The 15,343-nt window shown below is 36.1% G+C and overlaps 1 protein-coding gene across 7 annotated transcripts in view; it reads left to right on the forward strand.

Moving 5' to 3' along the window:
* CCSER2 (coiled-coil serine rich protein 2) overlaps window positions 1-15,343 on the forward strand; it is a 196,434-nt gene that overhangs the window by 47,163 nt on the left and 133,928 nt on the right. For all 7 annotated transcript variants that reach the window (XM_045040231.1, XM_045040228.1, XM_045040227.1 and 4 more), the window contains exons 2-3: window positions 8,652-10,101; window positions 11,266-11,462. In XM_045040231.1, the coding sequence (XP_044896166.1) occupies window positions 8,691-10,101; window positions 11,266-11,462 (1,608 nt within the window). In that variant the 5' untranslated portion in view covers window positions 8,652-8,690. The remainder of the gene's footprint in view (window positions 1-8,651; window positions 10,102-11,265; window positions 11,463-15,343) is intronic.

The following is a 15,343-nucleotide window of genomic DNA, read 5'->3' on the forward strand; positions in this document are numbered from 1 at the left end:
TAAATTAGAAAATCTCAGACATTCCCAGGCCCTATGCCAGGTATTATTTTTAGTTCAGCATTAAATTAAAGCTCACAGACAATATTGAAGTGTTTCAGAGAAGATGATATCATTAGATTTTGTAGCCAACATGTACTTTTTCCAATTGTTATGACTGCATCTTTTAATCACTTAACAGACTGCATATCAGGGAAAGTACATCAGAGGTAGCATAGCTACTAAAATGAGGCAGACTCACAATGTATGTTTTATTTTATTTCATAGTTATACAAGCAAATGTGGGAGAAAATTTCATGAATATTTAAAGATGATAGGTAGCTCATTAACTAATAAAGTGACAATATTCATAATATAGGCAGATATGGAAGCTTTACAGTTGAACTATCAGATTAGTTTATACTGAAACCACAGCCCATGATGATTAATTTTATTTATGTTATAAGCATTTGTGCATTTAGAAATCAAAAATACTTTTGATAGGAATAGTACATTTTTCTGAGTGGTGACACCCCAAACACTTTGTAGTAATAGTGCATCTTTCTTGTGGACTTAACTTATGCCTCTAAGTTATTAATATTCTGGTGTTCTTGGGAGATAATATGCATTACTCTCATTTTAGGCAGTAAAATAGAGGAATAGAGAAGTGAAGGAATAGAATGTGCTGTCCTTAGTCTACTTGTGATAGACAAGGAAATATTAAAGCCTTTCTGATTCACAGACTGACTTACCAGAGGGCAGAATCTTTAATGTGTGTTACTTAGTGATTTGCAAAATGACCCTTATATAGAATATCATTACTAGTTTTCTTAGGGTTATCCTGAAAGTGATTGTAGGTGTGGGAGTATGTTTTGTGGTATAGACTGTTATAAAAAATAATGGCATGGAGGTCGTCTGGAATGGATATTGCCCCTGTCCTTTTTCTGGTCATGTCAGCTACTGTTGTTTGATCATGATAATTTATCATAGAGTCTGAGTTTGACTTCTGAATCTTTTTCAACATATTGCTTGAGGTAGCTCCTACCAGTTAATTACAGGCCCCTAAAACCAAGTTATTTTTCAGTCTTGACTTATCACTTATTAAATTAGCTTGCACTAAGAGATTATGAATGTACTTAAAAAGTTGAGGATCTTTTGGGGGCCCCTGGATGGCTCAGTCAGTTGAGCATCCTACTTCGGCTTGGGTCATTATCTCGCGGTTGGCAGGTTCGAGCCCCGCGTTGGGCTCTGTGCTGACAGCTCAGAGCCTGTAGCCTGCTTTGGATTCTGTGTCTCCCTCTCTCTGTCTGCCTCTCCCCTGCTTGGGCTCTGTCTGTCTCTCTCTCTTAAAAATAAATAAAATGTAAAAAAAAAAAAAAAAAAAAAAAGTTGAGGATCTTTCAAATTTGTGGTTCCCAAAGTATATAACTCTTAACAGGTTTACTTTCTTATGGGTTAAATAGACATGCACCACACAATTAGACAGACTAATTGGACAGACTCAACTATATTGTCGGTGCAAAGGGAATAGAGAAGGATGTAAAATCAGTTTTAACTGGAAAGGTTTCTGGGTGTTAGGGATTTTGAACTTTGAGTGTGGGGCCTTCAAGGTGATCTTTACAATAGCAAAGGCAAAGAAGGTAAAAAATAAGGGATAGATTTTGGGGAATGACCAACAATGCATCTTTGGCTAAAATGTACAGTACTGCAAAGATAGTGTAGAACAAAGTAGGGAAGCTTGATCTCTATAGTGGATTTTGGGTTTTATTTTGTTGTTTCTGTGCCATGCATAATTTTTAATCGGAATGATATCAGATCTGTGCTTTCAGAAAGTAACTGTTGATAGTTTGGATGTGAAGTGAGATGGGAGACTTAATAATATAGAAGCCTTTGTAGCAATATAGAAAGAGATAATGAGGGTAAGAACTGGGAATTGTGAGTTTAGAATAGATTTTTAAAGATAAAGTTGACAAGTGAGATATTAAATTGAGGTTGAGGTCTGGTGAAATTGAAATGGTATTTATGAAGAAGTTACATTTGTTGAATAAAAAAAATCCTTTATTTTTATCCAAACATCTTTTATTTTTATGTTTTTAAGTATATTTTATAGAATATTAAACTTAATTTTGAACACATTTTTAGTTAGAACTATTAATCTGTTTTGATATTGAATAAATTGTTTTTATTTATTTATTTTAATTTTTTAACGTTTATTTATTTTTGAGACAGAGAGAGAGAGCATGAACAGGGAAGGATCAGAGAGAGGGAGACACAGAATCTGAAACAGGCTCCAGGCTCTGAGCTGTCAGCACAGAGCCTGACGCGGGGCTCTAACTCACAGACCGCGAGATCATGACCTGAGCCGAAGTCCCCCGCTTAACCGACTGAGCCACCCAGGCGCCCCAATTGTTTTTATTTTTAAGATGCAGTTTTTTAGTTAAAACTTTTTAAATTACAAAAATATGGGCATGTTTAAAATATTTAAATAAGAATTTAAAGGTAAAAAGAAATCTTCATGTTACCTAATTCTCTCTTCTCTAATGGTAACCACTATTAATAGGTTGTTGTATTTAAATATATATGTGTAGGGGCGCCTGGGTGGCACGGTCGGTTGGGCATCCGACTTCGGCTCAGGTCATGATCTCACGGTCCGTGAGTTCGAGCCCCGCGTCGGGCTCTGTGCTGACCGCTCAGAGCCTGGAGCCTATTTGAGATTCTGTGTCTCCCTCTCTCTCTGCCCCTCCCTGTTCATGCTCTGTCTCTGTCTCAAAAATAAATAAACGTTTAAAAAAAATAAATATATATGTGCACATACATCTTTATGTGATTTCTATCATGTTATTTTTATAAAAGTGGGATCCAGTATACAGTTTCTTAACGTAGCAAAAATTAGTGTGTTTATTTACATGTCCCAAGCTGTCATCTATCTGCAGCATACAATAACAAGAAGCAAAAGCATATAAACTTGAAATTATGCTTAGTAATCAATGTTTTAGCATTCTGTCTTCCTTAGAAATGATCTAGGGAGCCAATGATTATTCATTAGTTAATTTAATTTAGTATTAGTCTAAGGTTTTAAGTTATCTTTAAAGTTCTTGAAAATTATCTGTAATCTAACACTATATAACATAATTACTGTTGCTATAAAAAGATTTGTCAGAATCATTCAATTTAAACACAGATTTGTATTTTCATAAACTTAAATGTTGTATGAGTAAGAATGGTTTATTTGATCACTAAGTTTATGTGTTTCATTAAAGTTACTTTACTTGAATAAAAATATATGCTTATGTTACCTTTAATACTGATAAAAAAATCAGAAAATAGACTTGTTTTATTAAAACAAGTTTTGTTTTGCCAGATACTTACCTTAGTTATGTGAACTTGGTTCTTAAAACCTTTCTGAATTTCTGTACAAATAATTTTTAAAAGTATAACATATTTAAAATATTTGAAGATCAATTTTCATATTTTTGAGAGTTTTGGTCTTGTTCAATTTATATAAATGCATATTTATCTCTATAAGCTAATCAGAACAGTGCTGCTTATAATCTAATTTATTAATACCCTGTAGGGGTAGGAAAGTAATATGTACTTGGAATGAGAGGTAAATAACCTACCTGAGTTATAGTAGATACACAGACAGTGAGAGAGTTTTTATCGTTTCCAATTCTACAGTTTTAGCTGTGGCTACAGAGTTAACACAAACATAAAACCTGACTGTCCATGTACCATAGAGTGATTGTCCTTTCTGGTCAGCATGAAATTCTTAATTGATTTGAGCTCAGAAGAGTAAGCAGAAGAGATAAATGAATAAATGACTAATGAATTGAATTCTCCTTTTTTTTCACCCAACACAGAATAGGTCTATGTCAACCATCAGGGATCAGTAAATGGCAGTCCATGACATCAAACTCTCAATTGTTACAAAGTGATTTTTTTTTCTGCCTGCATTCCTGGAGAATTATTTCTTTATCCTCGATGGCTTTATTAACTTAATCTAGATATGTACTTAGATCTATGGTTGATTTTATTTTTCCTTCTGTTCTGTGGATTTTTTTTCTCCTTTATTTTAGGGATATTTTCTGTTATGTCTACTTGCTTTTTCTCTTCTATTTAGTTATTCTACTTCAGGGATACTAATTATCTTTCTGTTCAATCTCTGCCCTACATCTTCTATCTAAGTGCTTTGATACTTTTGTCTTTTTTTCTCCTGACTACTCAGGTTATTTTAAGATTTTTCTCCTTGCCAATTAGTTTGATTTTCAGTCTTTGGTTCTTTACTTCTGAATTGATTTCCTTAGCTCTATAGCTTCTTTTCAACTTACCTATTTTGCCTTTTTATCTTTGAATTCTTGTTTTATTAAATGTGTGTTCTTATTAAGTTGTTCTCTGTTACAAAGAACTCACTGGGGATTTTCTTATTTCCTTGTTACATTTTTCTTCTTTCTGGATTCTTCCTTTGTCTGCTTGCTATAGCTGTTGTTTCTCTCCTTCCTTCTACTCCCTTGTTTATGTAGTTGTGTGGCCACTTCTTTTTGTCTCTCTAGGTGAAGACTTGACTAGCTAGATCAAGACTTTGTATTTGCTCTGATATAACATAGGTGAATTCCCATTGATGCCTTTGTCACTTGAACTGTGACTTTGTCTCCTTTTTTTACCGCACCCCTTCAGTACACTTTTGGAGCAGTTGTATGTTGTTCTCTGTCTGCTTCTCTGTGGTTGAAGGGCGTAAGGTGGTGTTGTGGAGAGAACTTTTCTGGTGCCCCAGGCTCCTCTGTCTCCTTAAGTGTTCTGTACTGGTCTCACTCCATCCTGCTGAGGGTGTAATCTGAGGGCTTCAGATCCTTCCTTCAAATCAGATTAGTGCCTTGGAAGTTGATGGGTTCTGGTGCCACTGGGCCTCAGCTGGGGTTTCAGAGCTTCTGTGCTGAAGATGTTTTCCTGGACTTTTCTAGGGACTGTCAAACCAGATATTTCTATCCAAACTGGAGGATGTTTATTAAAACTTTGAAGTTTTAGCATCTCACCTATTTTTCCCATTGATGCTTTCAGGCAGTGTCATCAGGCTAGGAACCAGACCACATTGTGCAGAAATCTTTTTCTGGCTAGCACTTTTTAAAGTTTAGAGGCACTTAGTTTTAAATAATTTTTGTTTGACTGCAGCTAGCTGGTGGGTTTTTGGGTAAAAATTATACATACATACACGTATATATATTCTTTCTCTTTTATTAGTTATGGGAGATGAGAAGTTCTATAATTCTGCTTTACCCTACCGTCTTTACTTGAAAGTCTGTATGATTTCCTTAATATTTGCTTTCGACATGATTAATAATACGGATGTACTTTAGAAACTCTTAATTTTTAAGGTATAGGGATGGGTTGGAATAAATTTTTTTTATTAAAAAATAAAACAAACAAATTAAAGACAGTGTTGTAAGATAATTTTAAAAACCATCAGAGACCCTAGGCATGTGTTTTTCTTTTATTCACATTCTATGCTTGTGTATGCTTTTACAGATTTTTATATAATCACAGAGTATCTAGTGAGCAGTAAGCATATAGCATATTATATTTCTGCTAATGTTAGGGTAAACACTTTAATTTTTATCTCATCTTTGTAATCTCATCATGTAGCAATGATATGTCATACCTTATTAAACAGTTCCTCAAATAAAGGACACTAGTTGTTTTTAGTTATATGCCCTTTTATGTACATTGAACCTTTGTGAGTTTGTTTTGTGTTACCTTTAAAATAAATTTGGGAGGTTGAGTTTAGTGGACTAATTAACTTTATTAAATCATACTTCGGGGCGCCTGGGTGGCACAGTCGGTTAAGCGTCCGACTGCAGCCAGGTCACGATCTCGCAGTCCGTGGGTTCGAGCCCCGCGTCAGGCTCTGGGCTGATGGCTCAGAGCCTGGAGCCTGTTTCCGATTCTGTGTCTCCCTCTCTCTCTGCCCCTCCCCCGTTCATGCTCTGTCTCTCTCTGTCCCCAAAATAAATAAACGTTAGAAAAAAAAATTAAAAAAAAAATCATACTTTTCACCGTGGCACTAACTGTGCAGACCGTTTATATTACTAGTTGAGATAGTTGCTTAAAATTATAGCTGATAGCTCCACCCTTAATGTCAGACTTTTTTGTGTGCTATTGTATTCTTTTCCTACATCCTACCATGATCTTATTTAAAAAAAAATTTTTTTTATGTTTTTATTTATTTTTGAGACAGAGAGAGAGCATGAGCAGGAGAAGGGCAGAGAGAGAGGGAGACACAGAATCTGAAGAAGGCTCCAGGCTCTGAGCTGTCAGCACAGAGCTCGATGCGGGGCTCAAGCTCACGGACTGTGAGATCATGACCTGAGCTGAAGTCGGATGCTTAACCAACTGAGCCATGCAGGCGCCCCTAAATTTTTTTTTTTTATTATTTTTTTTAACGTTTATTTATTTTTGAGACAGAGAGAGACAGAGCATGAATGGGGGAGGGTCAGAGAGAGGGAGACACAGAATCCGAAACAGGCTCCAGGCTCTGAGCTGTCAGCACAGAGCCCGACACGGGGCTCGAGCTCATGGACGGCGAGATCATGACCTGAGCCGAAGTCGGACGCTCAACCGACTGAGACACCCAGGCGCCCCACTAAATTTTTTTTTAATATTTATTTTTGAGAGAGAGAGACAGAGTGTGAGTGGGGGAGGGGTACAGAGAGAGGGAGACACAGAATCCGAAACAGAATCCAGATTCTGAGCTGTCAACACAGAGCCCGGCGGGGGGCTCGAACTCACGGACTATGAGATCATGACTTGAACTGAAGTCTGATGCCAATTGACTGTGCCACCCAGGCGCCCCATCCTACCATGATTTTAGTAATGAATTTTAAAAATGTATTCCAGTTTTTATAAGATCACTTATGCTTTAAAAATTAACAAAATCATGGGGCGCCTGATGGCTCAGTTGGTTAAGTGTCTGACTCTTGATTTCAGCTCAGGTCATGATCTCACAGTTGGTGAGCCTGCTCCCTGCATCGGGCTCTGCGCTTAGAGTGCAGAGCCTGTTTGGGATTCTCTCTCTGCTCTCTCTGCCCCTCCCCTGCTCTCTCTGTCTCTTAATCTCTCTCTTTCTCAAGATAAATAAATAAAAAAAAATGAACAAAATCACATTTTCTTATTTTTGTAATAATTCCATTTTTATTCATGATTTTATCTATTTGGGTCATCTCCCTTTTCTTTTTGAGAAGCCTGGCTAGAGGTCTATCAATTTTGTTTAGTTTTTCAAAAAACCAACTCTTGGTTTCATTGATCTGCTCTACAGTTTTTTTAGATTCTATATTGTTTATTTTTGCTCTGATCTTTATTATTTCTCTTCTTCTGCTGGGTTTAGGCTGCCTTTGCTGTTCTGCTTCTAGTTCCTTTAGGTATGCTGTTAGATTTAGTATTTGGGACTTTTCTTGTTTCTTGAGATAGGCCTGGATTGCAATATATTTTCCTCTCAGGACTGCCTTCGCTGCATCCCAAAGCATTTGGATTGTTGTATTTTCATTTTCATTTGTTTCCATATATTTTTTAATTTCTTCTCTAATTGCCTGGTTGACCCATTCATTCTTTAGTAGGGTGTTCTTTAAGGCTTTTGGAGGTTTTCCAAACTTTTTCCTGTGGTTGATTTCAAGCTTCATAGCATTGTGGTCTGAAAGTGTGCATGGTATGATCTCAGTTCTTTTATACTTATTAAGGGCTGCTTTGTGACCCAGTATGTGATCTATCTTGGAAAATGTTCCATGTGCACTCGAGATGAAAGTGTATTCTGTTGCTTTGGGATTCAGAGTTCTAAACATATCTGTCAAGTCCATCTGATCCAATGTATCATTCAGGGCGTTTGTTTCTTTATTGATCCTGTGTCCAGATGATCTATCCGTTGTTGTAAGTGGAGTATTAAAGTCCCCTGCAATTACCACATTCTTATCAATAGGGTTGCTTATGTGATTAATGTTTGTGATTAATTGTTTTATATATTTGGGGGCTCCCGTATTCGGTGCATAGACATTTATAATTGTTAGCTCTTCCTGATGGATAGACCCTGTAATTATTATATAATGCCCTTCTTCATCTCTTGTTACAGCCTTTAATTTAAAGTCTAGTTTGTCTGATATAAGTATGGCTACCCCAGCTTTCTTTTGACTTCCAGTAGCATGATAGATAGTTCTCCATCCCCTCACTTTCAATCTGAAGGTGTCCTCAGTTCTAAAACGAGTCTCTTGTAGATAGCAAATAGATGGGTCTTGTTTTTTATCCATTCTGACATTTTCTTATTTTTAAAGGCGATAATATTGTCCAAAGTGAAAAAATAATTTGGATTGAAATTGGAAGGTGTGCTATAGAAGTATTTCTTTTTTAAAAAACACAGTCAACATCGGTAGTCTAATTTGATTATTTCTGGATTTTGCTATCATTATGCATAGCCCAAGTTTATAAAAGTGTTTATAAAAATGTTCTTTGCTTTCTCCTAATATTAATTTATTAATTTAATTAGTGCATTCAATATTTATAAAGAATTTTTCAGGAATCATAAGTAGCTTTTGTGCTTTGATCATTTAATTGTCTAAGAATATATATTCTTATTATGTAATACCCCATGTAATTGTGCTTATTTAGGAATGTTTAATCTACTTTTTTTGTCTCCTCAGATTCTGTCAAATTTTAAGAACAAATGCACCTTATAGCTCATGGAAGAAAAAACACAGATCAAGTCATTTTTGGGTTCCAAGTTGCCAAAGTATGGAACAAAATCTGTGAGAAGTACACTACAGCCAATGCCCAATGGGACACCTGTTAATTTATTGGGAACTTCCAAGAGTGGCAATGTCAAAAGTTACATCAAAAATAATGGCTCTGATTGCCCATCATCCCATTCATTTAATTGGAGAACGACAACTAAATACCAGCTTAGTGCACAAAGTGCTGAAGAGCGTAATAGTACTCAAACTTCACATGATAAAGTGATTGATCCTGAAAAACATGTACCTACTCAAGGAATGTTTGATAAAAATGGGATAAAGGGAGGCTTGAAAAGTATTTCTTTACTTACATCAAAGTTAGCAAAGCCATCCACTATGTTTGTGTCATCTACAGAGGAGTTAAACCAAAAGTCTTTGTCTGGACCATCTAGTTTGGGTAAATTCACCAAAGGCACGTTATTAGGAAGGACTTCATATTCTTCAGTCAATGCTCCAAAATCGCAGTTGAATGGATTGTATGGAAACCGTTCATCTGGTAGCATACAAAGGCCTAGAGCAAACTCCTGTGCCACCAGAAGCACTTCTGGAGAAGGCTTAGCACAATCCCTAGACAATATTAAATCTCTTACTTGTGAAAAAATGGTAAGGTCACAAAGTTTTTCACATTCCATTCAAAACTCATTCCTTCCACCTTCATCTATAACCAGATCACATTCCTTCAATAGAGCTGCAGATCTTACAAAGCCTTATCAGAACCAACAGCTACCCATTAGAGTGCCTCTGAGGTCCAGTATGCTAACAAGAAATTCCCGGCAGTCAGAAGTACTCAATGGGAACGATCATTTAGGGTATGGATTTAATAGGCCTTATGCTGCTGGTGGAAAGAAGCTGGCTTTACCAAATGGCCCAGGTGTAACATCCACGTTGGGTTATAGGATGGTTCATCCCTCTCTACTGAAATCTAGCCGACCTCCGTTTTCTGGGACTATCACAGTTGATGGTAATAAAAATTCACCTGCTGATACATGTGTAGAGGAAAGTGCTGCACTTATGGCTAAGGACAGAGCTACTAGTAAAGACCAAGAACTAATTGAAAATGATAGTTACAGAACAGAAAATGACCAGACCATGAAGCATGATACTAAAATTAGATACCTGAGTGATGATGTGGATGATATTTCTTTGTCTTCTTTGTCATCTTCTGATAAAAATGATTTAAGTGAAGACTTTAGTGATGATTTTATAGATATAGAAGACTCCAACAGAACTAGAATAACTCCAGAGGAAATTTCTCTCAAAGAAGAAAAGCATGAAAACGTACCACCGAAGGATATATTTGATTCCCCAAAGGAAAATGAAAAAAGTAAAACTGATGAGTGGATAGATATAAGTGTCTCTGGTAAATATTAATATCCTTAAATTTGTTTGGTTTCTCCTAGATAATATAACTGAACTTAGGATTAGCTTTTGAATAATTCCAAGGTACTGTCCGTTTCATGGAGGGATGGATCTAGATAAAATTGGGGCAGGGCAACATTTATCTTCCTTGTGACTTTTGCTTCTGGTCCTATTTTTCACTATTTAAAACAATGTCAATAAAAACACTCTTCCCCTAATGTATCTTACCTTTTTCTTCATTGACTGTCATGCATCGACATGTCATGCATGTCATGCAACTTTTCTTGCTTCAAAGTTTTTTTCTTTTTCCCCACTTCCCTCAACAGTGGCATGCCATTTTAAACCATCTCTTCCTTTACAGTAATAGATCCTATTTGTTTAGAGTAAAGCTATACCAAAGGGTAAATGAGCTAATGTTTTAATATAGGTTATGTCCAATGTAATACATATTTTTATCCTCAGAAATTTTCATTTTTTTAAAGGAGGACTTAGATTTCTTGTTTAGCAAAATATTATTGTTATAATAATTATATTATATTGTTATATAATAATAATAGTAAGTGAGATTAGCACCTGTTAAACATTTCTGCTTGTACTTGGTTATACTGGCACTGAAAGTCTGGAGAAAATGTATCTCTGCCCATATAACCTGAATAAAGAGCAAACTGAAGGGATTGGGGATAGACTTGTGATCTGGTCAAGGGCCTGAGCCATGCCTAAAGATAGGCATAAACCCTTGCCTATTTGAGGGTCTTCTAGTTAGAAGTGATTGCCAGAACAAGTATTTCCCTTACAAGGAGGCAACCCTGAACTTGAATGATATATACTTAGTAAGGAGTTTCCTGGCCAGTGTGTAAAAGTAAATATCTTAGGAAATATTAAAAGAAATGAGGCTTTATTTATAATTCTAGAAATGTTGGAGAAGTGAAAGATGGCTCAATGAATTTTCTTCATGTGTATTGGGAAACATTTCAGTAAGTTATTTAAGATTTTGCCTCCTGATTTTTTTGTTTTTTAGAACTTAGAAAATTCTATAGTTACTGATACCTTTTTGCCAACTTTTTTGTTATAACGAATTATTAGAGCTTATATTTTTAGAACCTGAGAAATATATTTTTGTGAATTAATAACTTTTTTTCTTTCTCTTTTAAAAAATCAATTGAAGACAGGAGTGAATGTACAAAACATACTTCTGGGAATAACTTGATTTCACCAGATACAGATTACAGAGCTGGTTCTTCATTTGAGCTCTCTCCATCTGATAGCTCTGATGGAACATACATGTGGGATGAAGAGGGCTTGGAGCCCATTGGAAATGTACATCCAGTTGGGAGCTATGAGTCCTCGGAAATGAACAGCATAGTATGTATGGATTTATATATCCTTTTGAAAGATTTTCTTTACCTTACTATGTAAAGACTTGTAATACTGACTAGATTTTCTTAAGTTTATGAATTAGCTCTCCTAGTTTAAGAAAACGAAATTTGTATCTGTTAAGGGCCTATAAAACATCTGACCTTAATACATAATAAAGCATATATTTGTGTCACATGACACTTAAGTTAAATATACTCTCATGCATATTTGTAATATATACACATATATAGGTAGATAGATATACTGTATTCAGGTTAAGCTAAGCTACTGGTTCTCAAAGTCAGGGAGGAAGGCAGTGTCTGGTTTGGAGCTAATTTTGGTGGTTATATTGAGGGGTGCTACTGACAAATAGTGGGTAGATGCCAGGAATGCTGCTTAATGTCCTAAAGTGGCATAAGACAACACCCACAGCAAAGGGTTATTCATCCCAAGATGTCAGTAGTGCCACTGTTGAGAAATCCTGGACTAGGCTATGCTGAGGTAACATTTAAGTGCCAACTCAGTGGCTTAACATAATAAAAGCTTATTTTTTTTTACGATTTCAGAGTCTGTCGTAGGTCTGGAAAACTCTATAGGGTAACTGTCTTCAGTGTTTTAAGCTGCTTTCATCTTCATCATCACCAAAAGAAGGTGGCTTCACCATCTCCTTTTCACTGGTATAGAGGAAGAGTGCTGCTAGTCTGATAAATGCAATTACTTGCCTTGGCCTGCAGATGGCACATGGTACTTTCACACACAACCTGTTGATCCTAACTAATTTTAGGTACTAACTCCGCAGAAGTGTAATTTTCCTGTGTGCCTGGAAGGCAAGGGAACCAGATTTGAGGGAGCACTAGAAGACCTACCGTATATTTTTATGTGTGTATTTTAAGAGACATTGCAAGTAATGTGGCTCATATGCCATAGGAGTAAAGTGTGGTTTGTGTGGTGGCAGTGATTCACTGTAATTATTCATTATATAAAATATGATTTTACAGTAGTTGTAATGGGAAACTTGGTAGTCTTTTGGATGTATTAAGTTCCAAGTGGATTTCAGGCAGTGTAATTTTCAACACTGTCGTAAACCTGTGACTTCGGAAAAACAAAAATTGTTATCAGAGGCTTGTTAAATTGCACATAGGGAGGACACACATTTTAATTTAGAGAGAGTATCTCTATCTCACTAGGTAAAGGAAACTTAGAAAAGATTACAGGGGCACCTGGGTGGCTCAGTCAGTTAAGCATCTGACTCTTGGTTTGGGCTAAGGTCATGATCTCACAGTTTGTGGGATCAAGACCCATGTCCAGCTCTGTGCTGACTACATAGAGCCTGCTTGGGATTCTGTCTTTCCTCTCTCCCTTGATCATTCCCCGCATGTGCGCACACTCTGGCATGTGCTATCTCTCTCTCTCTCTCTCTCTCTCAAAATAAATAAATGAACATTAAAAGAAAAGAAAAGATTACAGTTTGGGGCCGCATGTGCTTTCTTACAAGGACTTTTTAAAGCGAATATGATCGAAATGGGGATAAAAATTGTTTCCAGCAGATGGCAGCAATAATCCACTTTAGTACCGGACATTTTTCAGAGATTCTCACTATTTTCAGTTAACTCTTCCTGTAACTTAATGATGAAATAGCCTCTAAAAGAGTTCAGAATGCACTTGAATTGACCATTCGTCTTTAAGTTCATAAATCTTCTGACCTAAGAGGAAAAAAGTCTGAGATAGTTTGGAGGATTGATGGCAAATGTTGAAACAGTGTTAAGATCTCGTTGTGACAGTGGATTTACCATTTTTGTTCCAAAATTCTATCAATTTTTTGCTTTTTATATTTTTAATGTATTTTGTTAGGTGTGTACTTGTTCAGAATTGTTTTCTTTGTGAAATAGGACTTAAAGTCATAATTTACTGATCTTCTCTATTACTCATGCTTTTTGTCTTAAAGCCTTTCCCCCCCAGATATTGTATATTATATCAGTTTTATTTATGTATTTTTCATCCTTTTACCATGAACCTTTTTGATACATAGCAAATAAGTTATAATTTTTTAAAAAAATTACAATATCTCTTTTTCTTTTAACCAGTGAATTTAGTCTTTTTATGTTTGTAGTTATTGATTTACTTGGACTTCATTCTGCCATCTGAAACTTTTTGTTTCTTTTTCTCTTTTTTTCCCCTAAAATAGTTCAAATAAATATTTATAACTTAATCCACAAGGAGCTTAACATATTCTCATTTTTCTTGATCTCCCCATCCCTCTCATCTAAGCCCATGTCCTTCCCTCCCCCCGATTCCTCAACCACCATCATGGTTGTTCCTTACAAGTGTTCATTCCAGTCTAGGTCGAGACAAGGAACTCTATACATATTGGCTTTTTAAAAAGTATTTTATTTCATTGTTAGAAATGGCACCACTTTTAAAATTTTATTTTCTAAGTTTTTGTTGTATGTGCAAATATACTTAATTTTTGTATTTTTTTTTCTTTTTTAAATTTTTTTTTTTTTTCAACGTTCATTTTATTTTTGGGACAGAGAGAGACAGAGCATGAACGGGGGAGGGGCAGAGAGAGAGGGAGACACAGAATCGGAAACAGGCTCCAGGCTCTGAGCCATCAGCCCAGAGCCTGACGCGGGGCTCGAACTCACGGACGGTGAGATCATGACCTGGCTGAAGTCGGACGCCCAACCAACTGCGCCACCCAGGCGCCCCTAATTTTTGTATTTTGAGCTGTTTTTCCAGTGATCTTGGTGAATTCACTTATTAGTTTTAATAATTTGCCTATGGATGTTTTTGAAATTTCTACATATACTATGCAGTCATAACCATTTGCACAGTCTCCATCTCCCATCCTCCCTTTTATTGCACTTGTTAGGACCTCCAACATAATGTCGAGTTGAAATGGTGATAGAATTTCAGCCAAGTTTTAATAGTCCACCATTAAAATTTCTGTGTGTGTGGGTGTATATGTGTATGGGGGGATGATTATAGATATCTTTAATCAGATTAAGGAAGTTCCCTTCTATTTCATTTACTGATTTTTTTTGTGAGTAGATGCTAATTTTCTCTTCATCTATTAAAATGATAAAAATATTTTCCTGTTATATGTTATATATTTTCTGTTGGTGTAAATAGATTACATTTCTTGATTTTCAAATATTACATTTCTTGATTTTGAATATTGATATTCAAATATTTTCTTTCCATTCCAGGAATAAATTCACTTGGTTATGATGTGTTATTATTTTAAATGTTGTTGGACTTGACATTCTAATAGTTTATTTATATTTTTTTGCATTTATGTTTATGAGCAAGATGGCTTTATTTTTCTTTAGTTTTCTTTTCACATGTGGTATCTGGGTTGTGCTAGCTTCATGAATGAGTTGAGAAGTCTTTCCTGTTTTTTTGCCCTTTCAAGGAATTTATGTATAATTGATGTTACCTCTTTCTTAAATGTCTACAATTCACCAAATGAAGCCTTTTGGACCTGGAGTTTTCTTTGTGAGGGTTTTTTAATGACAGATATAATGTTTTTGGTTTTTTGTTTTTTTTTGTTTTTTTCAATGTTTATTTATTTTTGGGACAGAGAGAGACAGAGCATGAACGGGGGAAGGGCAGAGAGAGAGGGAGACACAGAATCGGAAACAGGCTCCAGGCTCTGAGCCATCAGCCCAGAGCCCGACGCGGGGCTCGAACTCACAGACCGCGAGATCATGACCTGGCTGAAGTCGGACGCTTAACCGACTGCGCCACCCAGGCGCCCCTGTTTTTTGTTTTTTTAAGTAGGCTTCATTCCTAGCACCAAGCCCAGTGCAGGGCTTGAATTCACCATCCCGAGATCAAGGCCTGAGCTGAGATCAAGAGTCCGATGCTTAACTTACTGAGCCACC

Source organism: Felis catus, chromosome D2 (assembly GCF_018350175.1).
Source record: "Felis catus isolate Fca126 chromosome D2, F.catus_Fca126_mat1.0, whole genome shotgun sequence".
Classification (NCBI taxonomy): Eukaryota; Metazoa; Chordata; class Mammalia; order Carnivora; family Felidae; genus Felis; species Felis catus.